The sequence below is a fragment of the Bombyx mori genome, chromosome 27 (assembly GCF_030269925.1).
Source record: "Bombyx mori chromosome 27, ASM3026992v2".
In the NCBI taxonomy this organism is placed as follows: domain Eukaryota; kingdom Metazoa; phylum Arthropoda; class Insecta; order Lepidoptera; family Bombycidae; genus Bombyx; species Bombyx mori.
The window spans coordinates 7,718,203-7,739,134 of record NC_085133.1 but is presented as its reverse complement, the minus strand read 5'-3'; the positions used below and the strand labels follow the sequence as shown (position 1 = coordinate 7,739,134).

The following is a 20,932-nucleotide window of genomic DNA, read 5'->3' as shown; positions in this document are numbered from 1 at the left end:
CCAGGAAACGGGACACTCTTTTTTTTTTTCGTACCTGTGCTGATAGCCTTGAGGGGCCTAACCTTCACCCTAACGTGTATGTGAGCTCACGGGGCTCAAACCGGAAGTGCTGCTAACATTGGCCCCAGCAAGAGCTGTGCTTCGCAGAATCTACCACCGGGTCGGAAACGCGACCCACTGAGAAGATCCGGCATGAAACTCAGTGGGATGTGTCTGTCGGTTAATAAAATGAATATCTTCCGATCGGCAGCTATGAATCTATATATTAATACGTGAAGCAAAAACTTTGTATCCCTTTTTACGAAAATTGCGCGGACGGAGGAGTAAGAAATTTTCCACACTTATAGAGAATATAGAGAAGAAGTGCACAATGCTAATATATTTTTTAAATAATGCATAAAAGATACATTAAATCAATAAAGAAAACATTACACACACTACATACCATGTATTTGACGCACACACGCATGCATACTATTTATTTATTGTCAAACTTTTGTTCTTGACGTCTGTGGTCAAATTGAGAATAGATTAAATATCGTTTGTCTTTATTAATATTTTTTTAAAGTGTAGCCTTGGCGAAATTTGTGATTATAGAAGTAGATAGAAAAATCATAATAGTGTACAAACTTACAATTTCAATGAATTATAGTCGAATTTCGACTACTGCGGGACCTCTAGTTCGGATAAATTCCCAAATGCTTCCGGACAAGTTACAAGTTTAGTTGACAAAACTACATACATATAAACAGTTATTACAATGCAAACGTCGTGACATCTTCGTTCTTGACAGATAAACACTAACAGATGACATTAGAACGACAAACGTAAACAAACAAGATAATTAATTATTAGTAGTGACTATACAGGTTGATGTTTTTTGTGATTGGAATTAAATAAATTCCTTTTTATTCTTTTTTTTTATTGCCTTTGTAGGCAGACGAGCATACGGCTCACCTGATGGTAAGTGGTCACCGTCGCTCATGGACGTCAGCAATGCCAGGGGCAGAGCCAAGCCGCTGCCTACCATGTTTTTACTATTATACCATTCTTGGATCGTATAATAGTAAAAATCGTATCCTCTCGGCATATTTTGTAAAACCAATTGAAATGTAGACTACGCATCTCAAAGTTGCAGCATCCACGCATTGCTGTCTATAGAGTGCTTACCCACCTGTTAGGGGGTTCATTATTTTATTATTATTGCTTAGATGGATGGACGAGCTCATAAACTTGGTGTTAATTGGTTACTGGAGCCCATAGACATTTACAACGTAAATGCGCCACACACCTTGAGATATAAATTCTGAGCGGCAGAAATAGGCAGGGTGGTGGTACCTACACGTGCGGACTCACAAGAGGTCTTACCACCATTGATAAAATTGATAAAGTTATTAAAAAACTACATATAATTCGAGATAAATTGTGAAAATCAGGGTCTCGTGACTATAGGTAAAAAGAACTGAAAGTACCCGCGTTGAGAAAAAAAAATTATTAAAAAAAATCATCTATTTTTTTTTTATGTTTGCTTCATAGCTTATGTAGGTATGTTGATTGTTAATTATGATTCCAGATTAATGGTGTACAAGAGACGTAAAGATTACGCCGGCATCTGTAACGGCGAAGTCGACAAACTCATCTCGAAAAAACCCTACACTGAACTCAAGAGTATGAACGGCGCGTCGAACCAGAAACAGCGGTGAACGAAGACAACGCTGGGCAAATATAGCAATACAATTAACAGAACAGTATAAAATTAATTTTGAGTCTTAAGCTAATAGAGTTAAGATCGTGTTGCGCCTTCTTTCAAATTGCCCACACTATTGAGATGTTTGTAAATAAATTTCCATAAGTAGCTTCGTGTGAGCGATTTTCATTGTGTATTAAACTCTTTGACTGCGATGTAGATCACCGGTGCCCTACGCGGCGCACTGAAGTAATTACGTCGATTTTTGTTACTACATAGGCGGCACTGAAAATTTCGGGAATTAACGAAGTGACACAACATTACTATTTAAAAATGTATTTATTGCTTTTCGAAGTATTCTCCGCGAAATTTGACACATTTTTCCATACGATGGAACCAATCATTGAAGCAACCATTCCATTCGGAAGTTGGGGTCTCCAAAATGGCCGTTTTGTAGGCGTCCACAGCTTCTTCAGGTGATGAAAATCTATGTCCACGCAATTTATTCTTTATTTTAGGGAAAGTATAGAAATCATTAGGGCTTAGGTCGGGGCTGTACGGCGGATGGTTTAATAATTCTATGTTTTCTTGCTCTAAAAACTCTTTTGTTCTGTGCGCGGTGTGAGAACTCGCATTGTCGTGATGGAGGATGATGCGGCGGTTGCAGTTCTCTTTACGGAGTTCAGAAACGACCTGTGGCAAACAAATGCTAGCATACCATTCTGCATTAACCGTTCTTTGTCCCTCAAGAGGAATAGTCGTAACATGGCCGGTTTTGGAGACAAATGTGGCCACCATTTTTTTTGGAACACTCCGTGAACGAACAATTTTTGTTGGCTTTAACTCATTTTCAAACACCCAAACTCGTGACTGGTTTTTTGTTTCGGGTTCGTACGCGTATATCCAGGATTCGTCACCTGATACAATGTTGTATACAGCATTTGAGGATCTTGCGTGGAATCTTTCGAGAGTTCTGACGCACCAAGTAACGCGAGCCGCTTTTTGCTCTTCACAGAGCGAATGCGGTATCTATCGGGAAAACAATTTTTTTACACCTAATTGTTCATGCAAGATTATTTGTATTTGACTCATGCCAATGTCTAAAGTTGCCTGAATTTCGCGGTATGTCACATGTCGATCTTCCTCAATCAGCTTACGCACAGCATCAACGTTTTCTTGGGTGACTGCAGTTTTTGGACGACCTTGACGGGGATCATCACTGAGCTTGACACGTCCACGTTGAAACTCAGCAAACCAGCGATAAATTGTGGTTTTGGATGGGGCTTCATCACCAAATGCAGAAATCATCCGGTCAACACACTGTTTTTGTGTTAAACCACTTCGAAAGTCATAATAAATCATCGCTCTTGAATTTTCTCGAGTCAATTCCATTTTCTCAACGACTAAACAAGTTTGACAAAACCTCGTGACAAGACCGAGAATCTTTTTTTAAATAAATAAATGGTATTCGATTTTTAAAACCAAGGAGTTTTCAATTAAAAAGATTTTAATATGACAGGAACAGTGGAAATATTCCATTCCGGATACTTTTAGTGCAGCCCTCGTAACCACCAGAGTTGCCTAACTCTGCCTTCTTTTGTTTGTTTTTTTTTTATTGCTTAGATGGGTGGACGAGCTCACAGCCCACCTGGTGTTAAGTGGTTACTGGAGCCCATAGACATCTACAACGTAAATGCGCCACCCACCTTGCGATATAAGTTCTAAGGTCTCAAGTATAGTTAAAACGGCTGCCCAGCCCTTCAAACCGAAACGCATTACTGTTTCACGGCATTAATTTATGCTTTAGTCTTTTAGGTCTCTCAAAAATAGATTCATTTTTAGATACGTCTTACCAAGAGTCTGCTAGAAATTAGAGCACCGGGCACTTATCTTGCAGTCAAAGGTTTAAACTGGATCGCTCCCGACTAGTTCAAAGTTTAGTTAGTATCAAATTAAGCATGGATTAGTTTTGTGGGGGGCCGATTTGATATTCCCTCGTTAGAGAGAAATCGCGATAGGCAAGATCATTAACGCCGTAAACTCAAACATCTGGTAACATTCACATGTGAATTAAAATTAAAAAAACATTATATGTAAATTTTTATCATAAAACATTATAAAGTACTCGTAATTTCTGAATTACGTAGAACACATGCTTAATACAAAACACAGTCAAGCTATGATTTGCAAAGCATTATAACTAATAATGATGACACAATATTAATAATGATGAAATTTTAACAGTAGGCAACGGCTTGGCTCTGCCCCTGGCATTGCTGAAGTCCATGGGCGACGGTAACCACTCACCATCAGATGGTTAGTTTAGGCTCGTCTGCCTAAAAGGGCGATAAAAAAAATCAATATTATATATAAAAAAATTTAAACTATAATGACCGTTAAAAGCGTCTGTTATAAAAATAACACGGTTATTACTGCGACGCATATAAGTCATCGTTTTGAATGAAAACATAGTAACTAGAATTTAGTTTAATTAAAAATTTACTGAGATATTAATTCGAGAACGTCTTTTGTCCTTCACTAGTTAGATATTAGAGTGGGTCTTAAAGATCGATTAGTGATAATGAAACCGATACGATTGGAGAACTTAGTTTTCCATTTTTAGTTTTAAATTGACTAACTTTTTTATCTATAGACGTGAACTGGTAAGCTATTTTGAGCTCTACGCTTATAGACATAGCAACGGAAATGCCGCTGACTTTGAGACATGACTTATAAACTGGAAGGCATTAAGAGTACGCGGCAAAAATTGTCGAGACAGTAGTACCAAAGCACTCACAGTTACAATGAGAGCTGCCACCAGTGACTGTTTTTAACAAAAACAATTCGTATTGCTATATGAATGACGGTTGTTTTTCCGTGAAAATAGCCACCTTTCACATAAACTGACACTTTTCAAATGGAATATGAATACATCATTGAAACATTGTTGTGCTTGTATATATCAAAGGGTTAAATGTTATTAAGCGAAATTTTTGCAATTTTACAGGAGAGCCATTTCAAGATTAAATTTGGAAATGATATCATAAAAAAAAATCTTCTTCAGCTATTTGAATGGAGTAAGCTTAATTGAAGTTCAATTCAAAATATCGAACCGTCGATGGTATTACCAAATAAAACGCACCTTTAATTGAATGTGCAATTTCGAAAAGGGCACATGTCGCATATTTTGTCAAATACGTTCTTTCACATACATGTAGTTTTGAGGCTTACCTACACCTATTATATAATAATTCCAGTAATTTTCAATTGCTAATTAACTCTAAAATGTATCTCAAAAGTTAATATTTTAAATTTTACACTGCTTTAGAAAATAATCAGTTTTTTTTCATATCCTGAACATTTTACATTTGCAGAGATGTGCCCGTTTCGAAATTGCATATTCAATTATAAAGATAAATGTCGCGAGTCAAGCGAAATGTCGTTTAAAATAAACAGGCTTTACCCCTCGATATACACATCAAAAAGTACAGTCGTGCACAAAATAGTATACAATGCGACTTGTTTAAATATAAAAGATAAAAAGAATTTGCTTTTGCCTCTCGGCCCAGTGTGCTTGCCGAGATCAAAAGTTCGATTTGACGCTATTGTTGATTGACTATGCCACTGGCATATTATTCGAGAACTTAAAGAAACAGAATTCAAAATTACGACAGTTAATAATAATTTCTTATCGAGCCCTAAAAATATCTAGAATATTTTTGAAAAAGTCGAAAACAAAATTGTCTCTCTAACATACCAGACCTGAGTTCCGAAAGGTACGCGAATAGTTCCTTAATTTCTATTGATATAAAGTTTTTATTTCAATAAGCTAGTGCTAAGACATTAGCGAGGATTAAAGACATAGCTATTATTGTGACTAATTGGAAACAGTTATTGTCTAAATTATTTTGAAAAAGATTGTGAACGTTAAAATGTATTTTAATTATTGCACAATTTCCGGAACACTATTGGATGCTTACATCATTTAATGTCATTTAATTATATGTAATATACATACAAATAATCAAACAATTAGTTGTCTAATTAATCTATTTCAGTCACGATTTCTTTGACTTACTTACTTTCTTTGACATTAATCCGCAACTTTATATTGAAAGGACCGAAGTAATTGTGACCGTACACGCTATTTTGAAACTTACTGCAAATGGTACTTGAGGTTAGGCAATATGCTCCTTCTATTGTTGTTAAGTAAGAACGATTTTAACTTGCAAGTACATAATGAAAACAGAAGTACGTGAGTATGATATTTAAAATAAATAATAATGTATTCTATACTAATACGATAGATATTATATACAAATCAAGAAATTTTTCGCATTTTTTGAGCCTGCGAATAGTAAAAACGCAAATAGAGCTTTTACTGCATAGATAACAATATATAGTTTAAAAAAAACAATAGCAAAAGTAAAAATAACAAAAGTAACAATTTATTTCATCCTGTCGATACTGGTCCGGATATAAGAGCGAAGTTATAAAATTGTTGTTTTGTCATCGGTCTTTGATGCGTGTGCTTAATTTTCAAGTTAATCGAACATCTTGAAGTCGTTAAAAATTACGTTCAAAGATTACGTACAAACATACATACATAGCAAACTAATAAAAGCGTTTTAAAAATAATCTTAGCATCGTAGACTTGTTTGTAACTTGGATAGGTCATTTTCATTAAATGCTGCTTGAAATGCTTTTTATTAAATTATTTATTTAGATAATTCACTGAGTATTATATTACATATTTCAAAAAACAACTGTTATTTGTTGGAACATAAATATGTACAAATACCACATTTAAATTATTGTTTTCTAATGTGTTGATATTTTAATGTATTCCTGGCGTATTGAACGTTGGCTCCAATGCTTCTTAAATGTCAATGCCACTTGTGATAATTTCGAAGTTAGCCAGTGATGTGTGATCACAGTTTAAAAAAAAATAACTACATTACTATTCATGTGTAATTAATTAATCGATGATAGTTGATTTTAAGAATTCATTGAGTTTCTAATTGCTAAGTGATCTTCCTATACTGAAAATACGTTTTAAAGCGCTCTTTGGTATTGGCAATCGGTCTTTGTTGTCGGCTTAAGAAAAAATAGGACATTACCGGTGCCAAAGAAAACTCCATAGAAGAAATAAAAAAATAAACACTTTTTTGACGCTTCTGTTTTGTAGAAACTGTACTTGTGTCGCTGGAAATATGTAAATCGCCATTATCATTGTATAGTTTTAGGTGTCGATGTAACAGCGCCGTGAAATCGCGTCCGGTTTTTATGCTATGATGCAATTTAATTGTATAGGTCTCTCAGCCTACAATGTGTACAGATAATATATTGGCTTTGACGTTTTAATATGTCAATGTCAGTCGTTGACAGATTTCGAGAATAGCTTAGATTCATAATTCGGTATTATAGTAACTTTTTTTCTAAAGGTTTTCTTCAAAACCGTTCAGACTTATTGAAATTTTCAAATAATTTCTTTCTTTTACGCTAGTAGTATCCGCAAATATAAAATCCATATAAATGATTTCTGTATTTATCTGTACCTATTGAATTTCGGACATTCTACGTCATATAATAATTTTATAATGCTCACAACATAATTATATTTATGTTAAATATTTTTAGTGAATATATTTTGGTGTTTTAAAGGTAATGAATTTTATTTATGGTTAAAAACTGATTTTGGTAATGGCAATGTTTTTTTGTTCCTATTTTTTAACGGTTACGATAATGACAGTGATATAAAAACAAAAAACTTTTTTATGAATCGAGTTATTAGAACAAAGTGTGCAAACACGAACCTTTATTAATAATAGGTATTAACCAAGAGTATTATTAGCTATAATAGAATAATTTATGTAGTTTTAAGTAGACAAATGAATTTCCTATTGTTTTATTTTATATCTTATTTTTTTTTGTAATCGTGTAAATAATCATATTTGTGTAATTAATGCATTTATTTTTATTGTGTATTTATTACACGATTTCATGGCGCTGTTCTTTGAAACGACACGTTTATCTAAGAAATTCAAATAAAAAAATTAAAAAAAATTATGTTTTTTATTTCATTCAATATCCAAATATCAATTGTCAAATTTAATTATCTATAAATATATAATATAATAATATACATACCGAATTGAAATAAAAATCTTAAATTGCTTTTCAATAAATAATTTAATAACATCCATTACATTTAATATACAATTATCAAATTTCGATTACGTAAATACAAAGACGATATCAAAATTTCGTTCTACAATTAAAATTGATCCTCAAACAAAACGTCATGTGCAATCATCAAACAAACAGTACAGGGAACATTCAAAATCTTAAACCAACGATAATAGCATTAAATTTATTTTAGACTAGCTGACCCGGCAGACTTCGTAGTGCCTCAATCGATAAATAAAAGACCTAAACTTTTGTATAAAATAAACTTAAAACAAACAAAAGGAATCCGTCCGACGGGAGACACATCAAAGGAAAAACAAAATTATTATTTTTATTTAATTCTGAGCATTTTCATATTTATCTACCTTTTCAACCTTCTCTGGACTTCCACAAATAATTCAAGACCAAAATTAGCCAAATCGGTGCAGTTGTTCTCGAGTTTTAGTGAGACTAACGAACAGCAATTAATTTATATATATATATATATATATATATATATATATAGATAATAATAGTCTGTAGAAGCGGTCGCTTATACGAATAAAAGAAACAATTTAAAGACAATAGTTGCAAAGAAACTTGAATAACATTACTTAATTAATTTACATGTAGGGTTTCTTGTGAGCCCACACGTGTAGGTACAACTAATCTGCCTATTTCTGCCGATTCGATTAAAAACACAAACAATAAATATCAATCCCCTCATTTTTAGGTATTGAATGGATTGTCGGTTGTTAACTGATTGCCACGGCGTCGCCACGTGAACGCCGTCACCAATTCTGAGAAATGAGTTTGTCTGTGCGCCTGGTATTGCTGATCTCAAGATACCATCGCCAGATTATCGTCTTCTTACAATCACAAAATGAGATCATCATGATGTCTGAGTCTGAATTGTATATAGTACCTACAGTGGTTGTGTTCGCGTCGAAATAAGTACCTTCCACTACATACTGGTGTGGCGAAACCTTTGGTCACATCACGCGCATGCGCGGCTAAAAAAATCAGGGAGGCCATGATTCCCGCCGCTTTTTATATTAGCGTCCTAAACATTAATTACGTCTTACAACCAGTAACATACAGAAAAATAATACAATTGGCGTGTTTGTTTATTTATTACACGATAATACGTCTTCATCGCGGAAGCTCTGCTTTCGTGAAACACACGTCTTATGCACATATTTCTTTAGAAAAAGTGATATCAGCCTGCGAGATTTAAACATCGGCACAATCTCTTTGCTTGATACAAACTCATGGAGCATTCTAGTCTAAGATGGCGACGAGTTCAAAACTAGAACAAAAACCTTACTTAGATTTATTTGGCAGTAATTTTTTTTATTGCCCTTGTGAGCAGACAAGCATACGGCCCACCTGAGGGTGAGTGGTTACCGTCGCCCATGGACTTCAGCAATACCCGAGGAAAGCCAAGCCGCTGCCTACCGCTTAATACTCTCCACAAACCTCGTTTGAAGTAGGACATGTCATAGCGCTCGAGAAACACCGTGGAGGGGAGCTCATTCCATAGCCGGATGGTACGTAGCAAAAAAGATCTCTGGAAACGCTCTGTGGATGACCGCAGTGGCTCCAGGTAGTATGGATGAACTCTACTCCGGTGCCGGGCGGTGCCATGGTAAAAACGAGATGATGGTATCATCTCAAACAATTCCTCAGAGCACTCCCCATGGAACATACGATACAAAATACAGAGGGAACCGAAGTCCCTCCGTAGACCCAGAAGTTTCAAATGATCCGTGAGAATGGGATTATCGACAATCCGAACGGCCCTCTTCTGTATGGAGTCAAATGAAATTTGATACACTTGCTCAGTCTGGATGTTTCAAACCGCATTGCATCATAATATATCCATAGAATTATTTCGGACACGATATATATGTACCAATAAATTCCTCAAGTTCGGCATTCAGTAATTTAACTAAAAAACACTTCTTTTTCGATGTGTAGTATTGTGGTTTTTTCATTTTTCATCCTTAAATCAGTTTGCTCTTGTAATAGGGAATGCTGTATATCATCATCATCATCAGCCTTTATCTGCCCACTGCTGGACATAGGCCTTCCCCAATGCCTTCCACATAATGCGGTCCTCCGCCTTCCGCATCCAACGACTTCCCGCCGTGCGCACTAAGTCGTCAGTCCACCTGGTTGGAGGACGCCCCACGCTCCTGGTACCCATCCGTGGCCTCCATTCGAGGACTTTTCTCCCCCATGATGCGAAATCTTCAACATTTATATTATATTATTAGAGGCGACTTCCTCTTAAGTCAAATTCGATGGGCGGAGCCATTGACGACGAGCACTCACGTGGACTCGTGACGTCATCTGGAGGGGCAACTCGTCATCTGGAGGGGCAACCGACCGACCAGCGGGGACATCACGCCACCTCGGATCACTTTTGCTGGAAGCGCGCGCAGCGTTCACTTGTCTTAGATTTAATATTCTGTGTCGATCGTTCCAACCCACTTTTGTATTTTTTTTATTTATTCAAATTATTAAGCCGTTGCTAAAATCAGAAGTGGGATAGGGCTTGTGCCCTATCCGCTTTTGGGTTATCCTGGCGTACAGTTTATTTTTAAAATTTGCATTAAATTAACAACGTAATGACCGATATACGTGTAACTGGAAGCAGGGTAGGAGGACGCTCGCATTCGCCGAATGTCCGAGACCAATATTGGAGAATAATATTGGCGCGTTTAATTGCTTAAAACTCAAATGTGAACGTTGCGCGTGAGTCGAGCCCGCTAGGGTCGCAGATAGAAGACGCACGTCCCTCGACCGCGGACGGTGGTGGCGCCGGACCCGTGGTGGCGTTGGGAATCACATCACCGCTGCCGTCAGAGTCCCGCGCGTACGACGCTACAGACAGGATCATCGGAGCATTAAGTGCACTGTCCAAAGTAAGGTCGAACCATTTTTATATTTCTAATTTTGACCCCAGCGTTAATGATATCGATTCTTGGTGCGAAGTAGATTTTTTTTGTCGGATACCCTCTTATGAAATGTAATAAATCACCAAGTAACTAGCTCAACGACTTTATCACAACCGACCTTACGGTCTATTTTTATTGACGCGATAGAACATGCTGGAGACTGAATGCTCAGTTTCAATGGGTGGAAATAACATTCGAAGGGTTCAAAATGTTACTAGTCGGCACACTCCATCAATACGTCAATTAGACAACAGTCCGACTGTCCAGGTCGGTGATCAAGCAAACGGGACGCCGTGTTGTTCCATCGCCGTGTCGATTGTACCCGCGTTTGAGAATAGATGTAAAATAGTTCCACCACGCGTTGTGACAATAAAAAGGCAACTACCACATCAGCACGGAAGTTAACCGAATCCATTAGATTCGTAAATTCAGATCGAGCTCATGGTTACTTTATTTCTAAGTTTTACCCTGCCGTGCAATACATAGACACATTGTGTAAGGAAGTAGAATGGACTAGATCCTTAACTGGGAAGGCACTGAGTATTTGTCACGAGTTTTGGGCTGTTTTAAGAGTGATGAGCGTACTTGGTTACACGTGTGATTGTCTAGTGACCGGACGTGGGGTAACTTCGTAAAAGACTTTAAGCCGTTGTGTCCGCGAAAGTTAGAGTATGCCAATATTCTTTATAATGCTATGCAATTAGCATCAGATTGCTTTGCCTCATACGTCGAGTGCGCCAGGAGATCGTTGCTCTGTATTAAGATGGTCAGAGGTCTGACTGACAAACTCGGAACTTTAATAATGATACGGGGCATAATGGGCCCTCTGGTTGACTCGCGAACGCTAGTCTACAGATTCACGAGTTGATTTAATTTTTGGTGGAGGTCAGGTTAGGCCGAGTCCTCGTAGGGTTCAGGCACTAGTTGAGTCACCAGTGACGCGTAATGTCAAACATTCTTGGGGTTGACTGCATGCTTCCAGAGATTTACGTGGTAACATAGTTCACGTAGATGTTGTAACGTGGTAACATAGTTCACGCAGAGATTTACGTGGTAACATAGTTCACGTAGATGTTGTAACGTGGTAACATAGTTCACGCAGAGATTTACGTGGTAACATAGTTCACGTAGATGTTGTAACGTGGTAACATAGTTCACGCAGAGATTTACGTGGTAACGTAGTTCACGTAGATGTTGTAACGTGGTAACATAGTTCACGCAGAGATTTACGTGGTAACATAGTTCACGTAGATGTTGTAACGTGGTAACATAGTTCACGCAGAGATTTACGTGGTAACATAGTTCACGTAGATGTTGTACCGTGGTAACCTAGTTCACGTATATGTTATGACGTGGTAACAAAGTTCACGTAAAGGTGTGACGTGGTAACGTAGTTCACGTTACGAGTGTATTAGCTTGACATGTTAACTTGGCCATGTCAACCAGACTTTACTCTCACAGTATATTATACACCCGATATGGTAACAGTGCCGTGTCGTCAGTACATCTAACGTAACTCAACAAGAGCCTACTATACATGAACACACTGAAATGTGATGTAAAATGCTCACAAAAACTACTAACTTTTACTAATGGTTCATGGTACCAAAATCATGATTGTAATGCAAACAATCTATTTCTATGACGATATCATAGAACACCCCGATAGCAACGCTGTGCACACAGTGAGTCCTGCATCGTCAGAGATTGAAGACGGTCATGACATCGAGGTGAACGTGGACGTCCACCAGTCAGGAGAGGCCGTATTAGAGGCGACTTCCTCTTAAGTCAAATTCGATGGGCGGAGCCATTGACGACGAGCACTCACGTGGACTCGTGACGTCATCTGGAGGGGCAACTCGTCATCTGGAGGGGCAACCGACCGACCAGCGGGGACATCACGCCACCTCGGATCACTTTTGCTGGAAGCGCGCGCAGCGTTCACTTGTCTTAGATTTAATATTCTGTGTCGATCGTTCCAACCCACTTTTGTATTTTTTTTATTTATTCAAATTATTAAGCCGTTGCTAAAAATATATATTTTAAATTATAGATAGAAAAATAAATATATAAGTACATTTTTTTTTAAATACTTCTCTAAAATATTGGACACTACTCATTGCTAACGCTCGCGCTGGCCTGTAACAGGTATACTACGCGTATGCGTTCGAGTGCCACGCATTCACTCTCGCTCTGTCTCTTTCTATTCCATGGTAGCCTTAAGCGTTCAACGCAACCTTGTTGGAAGTCGCATTAGAAGTTTCACTTCAAATAAACTTAAAGAAACGAGATTTTAATCACGAACAAAGAAAAATTAACAACAATTCTGATATCAATAAAAATGGCTCAATTCCACTGTGTCATGCTTTATCATAAAGATTATAAACATAATATTGATTACAGAACACTCCATAAAGCATTGCATAATCCTATCATTGAATCTAAATGGATAAAATCTAATCTTTTACATCTATTGCCGCAAAAAAATACGTAACAACAATATCTTATATACATTCAGAAACCAGCTGCCGACACACATACATACATTTTAATATCAGTCAAAGCCAAGTTAGATAAAAACCTGAAAATCTCCATTATTCACCCACATAAATCTCGTTTGGTAAAATCGTTCTGAAGTCGTATTTTGAATCACTCGTCCGTTTCGTGAGACTTAGCACCACGGATATCTGATGATAACATATCTTTTTGTCGTGAACGACTTTCAAATTGTCATTCAAAATAGCTTGCATTAATGCAAGATATGACTACTGCATCGGCGCATAGACATTTTCCTTTTGTAAGCCAGCACCGGGCATGAATGGAAAATTTCTTTCTCTTCCAACTCCTGTCTGTTCAACGGGCGACCTCTAAACTCGTCCTCAATCTGCTGTAGCGTTTTCCCTTTTGTTTCGGGCAGCAAAATCCAGATCACCAACAGACAGTAGCACAGCATGAGTGAGTAAACTGTGTAAGTGCCATGAACGCCCACACTGTCCACTAGGCCTGGGAAGGTTTTTAAGACCAAAAAGAACGATACTGACATCGTAGCTAAACTAATGGTTCCGCCTATGCTCTTGTATTCCAGAGGGAATACCTCTCCGCCGATTACGTTCGGTAATGGCAACATTCCAGTCGCTACAGTGAAAAACTGCAAATTAATCAGTAATGCGGGTATCCACATCGCATCGTAAGGTAAGGCGTGCTCCGATCTGAGATAAGTGTACCCAGAAATTGCGATCTGACTGAACACGCACAGGCCGCCGGTCGCGAACATCATTGTCCGTCTTTTCAGTTTGTTTATGACAAACACGGCTACAGAATTCGAGATGAGACGTTGGGTGTCCAGTACTATCATCCAGAAATTGGCATTAGCTGCTGGACCAAGGATCAGCTTGATAATTTTGGTGGAGTACGCGGCCATAGTGGTACCACCGGCGAATTGTACCATCACATACGCATGCATCATCAGAATAATGGGTTTGTGAAACTCTTTCTTTTTAATCGTGGTAATCATTTCGCGAAAGCGGCTCTCGCTTCTCTTGGCTTTTAGGCTGATAGCGGCGTCTTCGTAAAGCATTCTCGCTTGGATCATCTCTTCGAGCTCATCTTCTTCATCGTTTCCTCGGAGCCAGCGAAAGACCTCGCGACTCTCTTCATATCGATTTTTAGATGCTAACCAACTGGGAGATTCTGGGGAATAAATCGTCATAACTAAACTGACAAAAGAGAAGAATACGCAAATTAGCGCAGTTTTCTGCCAAGATAGTATTGATCCTATGAGATGCACGAAGAATATCCCAAAGGCTTGGGTCAATGATATTGTTGTGAGGAAGGCTCCGCGGTTCCTGGGACTAGCGTATTCTCCAATAAGGACCGAACGAAGTGGAGACAGCATACCGATGGATAATCCTTGAAGTATTCTACCTAGAAGCAGCTCCTGCGAAAATAATGACGTCTATTTTAAAAAAAATTGTTTTATTGCAAAATACCTATATATTACTTAGCTTGAAAAATTAAATTAGAAATTGGAAACTGTGTGAATAAATATATTATAAATAATAAACTTGTATGTAAATCTGTTATTTAATAAAACTTATGCCATAAATGTCTATAAATCTTTTCCTTGGATACCTTTCTTTTTCTTAGATACCTAATTTTATTTAAAACGTTTTTGCTTCACAATCGATAAATTTACCTCAAAGTTGGTTGCCAATATTGTCGTGAACCATCCCACGAGAACAGGTATTGTGACTACGAAATGAGCGAATCTCCGCCCAAACCGACTCATGATGGGCGAAGTGATGAAGCTGCCCACCAGCTGCGTGATACCTAATACTGCAGCTGTAATATTAACGAAATAAAATTCCATTTAGTTTTATTAAAGCTCACCATAGACCATATGACTGAATAGGGATGTGGTGGTACCAACCGGTGCGGGCTCAAAAAGCGTCCAACCACCATTTAATTGTATGCAATAATGCTATAACAATTACAGATAGCAACTTTTTTTATTACCCTTGTAGGCAGATGAGCATACGGCCCGCCTGGTAGTGAGTGGTTACCGTCGCCCATGGACTTCAGCAATGCCAGGAGCAGAGCCAAGCCGCTGCCTAAAGTTTAATACACAATACTTTCTTATAATACTCAATACTTCAATTGTTTTAATATGAGACAAGAACACCGAAGGCCAAATCACAAAATCATTGAGGCAAGCTTAAATTATTTTGGTTATATACTTTTTTATTTTTTTTATTGCTTAGATGGATTGACGAGCTCACAGCCCACCTGGTGTTAAGTGGTTACTGGAGCCCATAGACATTTACAACGCAAATGCGCCACCCACCTTGAGATATAAGTTCTAAGGTCTCAGTATAGTTACAACGGCTGCCCCACCCTTCAAGCCGAAACGCATTACTGCTTCATGACAGAAATAGTCGGGGTGGTGGTACTTACCTGTGCGGACTCACTAGAGGTTCTACCACCAGTAATTACGCAAATTATAATTTTGCGGTTTTGAGTTTTATTACACGATGTTATTCCTTCACCGTGGAAATCAATCGTGATTGTTAAGTACGTATTTCATTAGAAAAATTGGTACCCGCCTGCGGGATTTGAACACCGGTGCATCGCTCAACATGAATGCACCGGACGACTTATCTTTTGGGCCACGATGACTTCAAAGTTGTATATCTTTTATTTGACTGGAGAACGTACCGAGCCATGACTCTTCGGCCGAACTCAACTTTATGAAGGAGTCAGGCTGCTGTAGTTGCGGCAGCAGAATCGCAGGAAAGCCGATTGTGCAGCCGTGCCCAATGATGTTGCTTCCCACCGCAGCCGTAACGAAACACTATAAAATAAGAATAAAGTATATTTATCCAGCCAGCCAGTTTCGGACGCCGCGCTAAGCCTATTATTACTTTTTTTTTTATTGCCCGTCTGCCTACAAGGCAGACGAGCATACAGCCCACCTGATGGTAAGTGTTTACCGTCGTCGCAATGCCAGGGGCAGAGCCAAGCCGATGCCTACTGTAACCTAAACATTGGAATGTCTTACAATCCACCTATCGGCCTTTGAAGACTTCGTGTTTTATGCACTGTGCCAATAACCACGTATGACTTTTTTTTATTGCTTTATTGCTAGATGGATGGACGAGCTCACAGCCCACCTGATGTTAAGTGGTTACTGGAGCCCATAGACATCTACAACTTAAACGCGCCACCCACCTTGAGATATAAGTTCTGAGGTCTCAGTATAGTTACAACGGCTACCCCAGCCTTCGAACCGAAACGCATTACTGCTTCACGGCGGAAATAGGCGGAGTGGTGGTACCTACCCGTGCGGACTCCCAAGAGGTCCTACCACCAGTGAGCACGCAAATTATAATTTTGTGGGTTTGATTTTTATTACACGATGTTATTCCTTCACCGTGAAAGTCAATCGTGAACTTTTGTTGAGTACGTATCTCATTAGAAAAATTGGTACCCGCCTGCGGGATTCGAACACCGGTGCATCGCTACATACGAATGCACCGGACGTTTTATCCTTTAGGTCACGACGACTTCAGAACACGTAACAATATTGACGTAACAATATTCTTTAGCAAGGATCTTAAAAATCAAAAATACGAAAACTCATTTCTCATTCCTTGTGTTGATCACAGTTTTACGTCATTAATAATGTAGGTACTATTTTACTAAGTATTGTAAGGGTTTCAACGGACCCTATACATCATCTCGAACTAACCAATATCCCGATAAACTGTTTTATTGGAAAATGTTTGTAACATACAAATCTATAAATGCCTTTTTAATAGACAAAAGTAGATCAGATTGTTTTAAATTTTGAAGATTCGGTTTAGGAGGTGCACAGAACATACGAAGGTGATCTGATTTTGGCTCAAGGACATAAGAAGTACCGTATACGATATAATAGAGACTTCCACTTCATAGCTCAAGATGGGTGGTGCCACCTTCGGCCCCGAAAACGACTCAGCTTCACACTAAACACTAAACACGCCTAACACTAAACATTAAACACGCCTAAACACGCCACTATTTTTCTCTTGTTAAATCCAGTAGTTAATGTCTTTTGAAGATCGATTTTAAACTGATTCTAATTGAACGATTTCACGCACAAGTACATGTGAATCAAACTGGTTACAATACATAGAAGCACTGCTTCTGGTGGTTTTGAGTGCCATGAAGCACTCTGATGATAATCTTGAAAGCGCTTAAATTGAACATTTATCTCTAAGCGTGTTTATCTCTAAACATATTAATCTCTAATCATATTTATCTAACAGCTTAATTAAGGTTTCACCAATGATTGAAATTTGATCATAAATACTGACTGACACCTCAAGGCTTATTATATTCATTTTGCATTGCATTTTGAATTTCGTTCTATTAATGACATTTTTAATCACTGACTATTTATTATTCGATCTTTTTGATCTTTAGTCTTTTATTTGTGATTTATTTTGAAGTGAAAACTTCTTTAGAATCGTTGTGATTTCAAACCGGATGCAACGGAAAAAACGACAGGTAAGAGACACAAATACAAAAATGTGTAGGATGAAGCCAGCAAAGAATGAGACAGAAATATACATACTATTTAACACAGCGCCATCTGTGAGATTTTTTAATACTAACGTGTGTATGAAAGCTCTTGTAATGAATTTTAATTTGGGATTATACGTGAAATTAAAATATCAATTCACAGAGGGCGCTACCTTACAATTATTTACTAATGACAAAATTTTACATATACTTAAGACGTTTAGGATAATTGTATTTTAATTTTGGAAGGTTTCACTTCTACCACGTGTGAATTGCACACATTTTGTTTTTTTTTTGGGAAATAAACTTACAATAACTGCATGTAATATATTAAACATAATTATACCAAGCAGGTTTCGATTATTAACCAAACACACGCATAAATATTGGATATATTCTAAATGATTAACTACTAGCGTTAATGGCTTATGTCACAAATAAGTATTGTTATAAGAAAACAAAATATCTCAGAATATAAATTAGAAAATTACTCACTTGCTTCATAAACGGGGTTATCCAGCTTTTGTTCGGTGTCATTCCGCTAAATATGCTTCATTAATATTAATTAAAAATGCTGTTTCTAACTCACAATTTCGTAATTCAGACAATGAAAATTACACTTAATGTCGCGCTTATTACAGTCCAATTTCGCTAAACGTTTCTTGGGGATTGATTACAAAAAAAAACTTTATCACATTTCCGCCAATGCTTAGTTTCGATAATACAACATCAAACAATAAATAACACGTCGATTGTAATTGTTTTTGTAATAGTATCGTATTATTAATCAATTTAATTGCATTCAGTTGGATTATTGAACTTTGAATAAGGGTCCGTTCATATTTGTGATTAATATTACATAAATATCACGTATCTTGTTAAATAAAAAAATAATATTCAAACTATACAATGTGTATTCAGCATGAGTTTCACTTGAGTCGTGAACATTTAGTGGAAATATTTTCTAATATTATTTGCCAAATATTGATTTATAATGTTTTCGTATTGGCAAATCATTTTTTTTTTAACATTTAATTTGAATTTATTGATTTAATATTATTTATTGAATAAAAACTACTTTTACGGGTTATAATATAATATAATCTCACTTTCATTTTATTGTCATTATATTATTCAAATAATATAAATGTAAGTTAATTAATATACTTTACAGTTTTCGTGGTCACCGATGACCGTCGACGTCGTCTTTCTAAAGGATAGTTTTAATTAATATTTACGATAAACTTATTTAAAATTAATTTAGAAAAAAAACTATCGCAATTCCACGGCTTTTCCGAGTTACGAACAACTTCTTTTAAAGCCTAAGCCTTTGCCTAAGCAAACAAACAATTACACGAACTATTTGATTGTGAGTGGTCAAAATAACCACCAGTCATATTGCCACCAGCAAACTAACGCAATGGTCTAATCCAGTCGCTGTATTTCAGACACTTTCCTAAACACCTCGCGTGAAGAATGTCACATTTTAAATTATATCCTTTGTTTTTATTGCTTCTTCAACGATAAGGTCTGCTGTCCATCCCTTTTACTAACATATGATTAGGATCATAAACCGATAGATACCAATCATAGTATCAGGTTGTCATCTTATCAGTACAAGTTGATAAAGACCAGTTAAATCTCTAATAATCTACACTAAAATCACAGCTTTAGATGGATAAGATTTTGAATACACTACAATCTACGCAGAAGTCTATAGTATGTATTTAAAAGACCTTATTACCTTAAATTTTGCTATTCGTGTACTTGAAACTAGATCTTTAATCCCCAAGATTAAGTAAGTAAATCTAACGCAAATTTAATTCAAAGCTTCATAACAATACGCATTGGTGATTAAGCCACAGAGTTCGTATTTCTTTTCTGCACACGCTTATTCTCTGCGAATTAAGATTAATCACAAAGAAATAATACGTAAAAACGATAATTAATACGTTAATTAATTAATTAATAAATAATCTGATATATGTAACGTTCTATGTCGATGCGATCACAAAAAATCACTTTCGCCTAAACGAGAATCATCTATTTGAGAATTTATTTTATAAGCGCACGTAAAACTTTCACGCGTATATGGACGACGCACTGTCGATGTCTTATACCACACGCCTATCATCGTTTTATGACAAGAAAATCGCCAATAAAAATATACATAATACATTTTATCTATTGATAAAGACGGACACCGCGCATGTGCATGAACGTCGATCCACAAGTCATGGGTGACGTAAGCGTTATAGTAATACTTTAGAGTTTGGTCATTTGTAGTTTTTACTGAATTTCGAAAGTTTTTTTTTATTACATTGATGGGTGGACGAGATCACGACCTGATGTTAAGTGATTACCGGAGCCCATAGACATCTACAACGCAAATTCCGCCACCCACCTTGAGATATGAGCTCTTATGTCTCAGTATAGTTACAACGGCTTACCTTCAAACCGAAACGCATTACTGCTTCACGGCTGAAATAGGTAGGATGGTGGTACTTACCCATATGAACTCACAAGACGTCATACCGCCACTAATTACGCAAATAATAATTTTGGAAGTTTGATTTTTATTACACGACATTATTCCTTCACCGTGGCAGTCAATCGTGAACATTTGTTAAGTACGTATTTCATTTCAAAAATTGGCACCTGCCAGCGGGATTCGAACACCGGTGCCTCGCAAGATACGAATGCACCAGACGCCTTATCTTTTAGGCCACGGTGACTTTTAAAGTAATCAGAACGATACTTGTGTGCTGTAAATATGGATGTATCGGCCTTTGTCAACTTCCATTACGGCCAGTTTCAGTTGAGCCTAAAACGCGAATGTCTATTATGGCAACTTAAAGTGTAATCTAAGTTGCTGATCCACTACCAAAGTACGGAATCGAAGTAGGTACGAATTGAGCCAGCGTCTTAATTAAAGACCTTAAATATTAAGTCCGGGTACATTTGTTTTTGTATTGTATGCTCACGATAAAACTGAAATATCATGATAACCACTACATAAAAACACGGACCTATGAAATCTTCTACCGACCTA

At 37.1% G+C, this 20,932-nt stretch overlaps 2 protein-coding genes across 11 annotated transcripts in view; one reads left to right on the top strand and one right to left on the bottom strand.

Moving 5' to 3' along the window:
- The window catches only part of Treh-2 (trehalase-2), a 95,556-nt gene extending 93,704 nt beyond the window's left edge, over positions 1-1,852 (top strand). For 4 of the 5 annotated variants that reach the window (XM_062676391.1, XM_062676393.1, XM_062676390.1 and 1 more), the window contains one exon: positions 1,574-1,852. In XM_062676391.1, coding sequence (XP_062532375.1) covers positions 1,574-1,703 — 130 coding nt within the window. In that variant the 3' untranslated portion in view covers positions 1,704-1,852. 5 annotated transcript variants of the gene reach the window in all.
- Positions 1,853-6,387: 4,535 nt separating this feature from the next.
- On the bottom strand, positions 6,388-20,016 carry LOC101746554 (facilitated trehalose transporter Tret1-like). Of its 6 annotated transcripts, none has more exons than XM_038021300.2 (5): positions 19,625-20,016; positions 18,376-18,541; positions 16,033-16,168; positions 15,014-15,159; positions 6,388-14,755 (listed from the first exon to the last, which is right to left on the bottom strand). In XM_038021300.2, the coding sequence occupies exons 2-5, from the start codon at positions 18,415-18,417 to the stop codon at positions 13,568-13,570; spliced, it is 1,512 nt and encodes a 503-aa protein (XP_037877228.1). In that variant the 5' UTR covers positions 18,418-18,541; positions 19,625-20,016; the 3' UTR covers positions 6,388-13,567. The 6 variants fall into 6 exon arrangements, with proteins under 6 accessions (XP_037877228.1, XP_062532570.1, XP_062532571.1 ...); XM_062676586.1 differs by having other exon boundaries at positions 18,376-19,090; positions 19,625-20,008; XM_062676587.1 differs by lacking the exons at positions 18,376-18,541; positions 19,625-20,016 and adding an exon at positions 17,673-17,714.
- Between the last annotated feature and the right edge of the window lie 916 nt (positions 20,017-20,932).

Coding starts and splice junctions, on each gene's coding strand:
- LOC101746554 (XM_062676584.1), bottom strand. CDS start 17,565: ATGTTCAATTTAAGCGCTTTCAAGATTATCATCAGAGTGCTTCATGGC. Junction 15,160..16,032: donor GGCCGAAGAGTCATGGCTCG/GTACGTTCTCCA, acceptor TTAATATTACAG/CTGCAGTATTAGGTATCACG. Junction 14,756..15,013: donor TATTGGCAACCAACTTTGAG/GTAAATTTATCG, acceptor TTATTTTCGCAG/GAGCTGCTTCTAGGTAGAAT.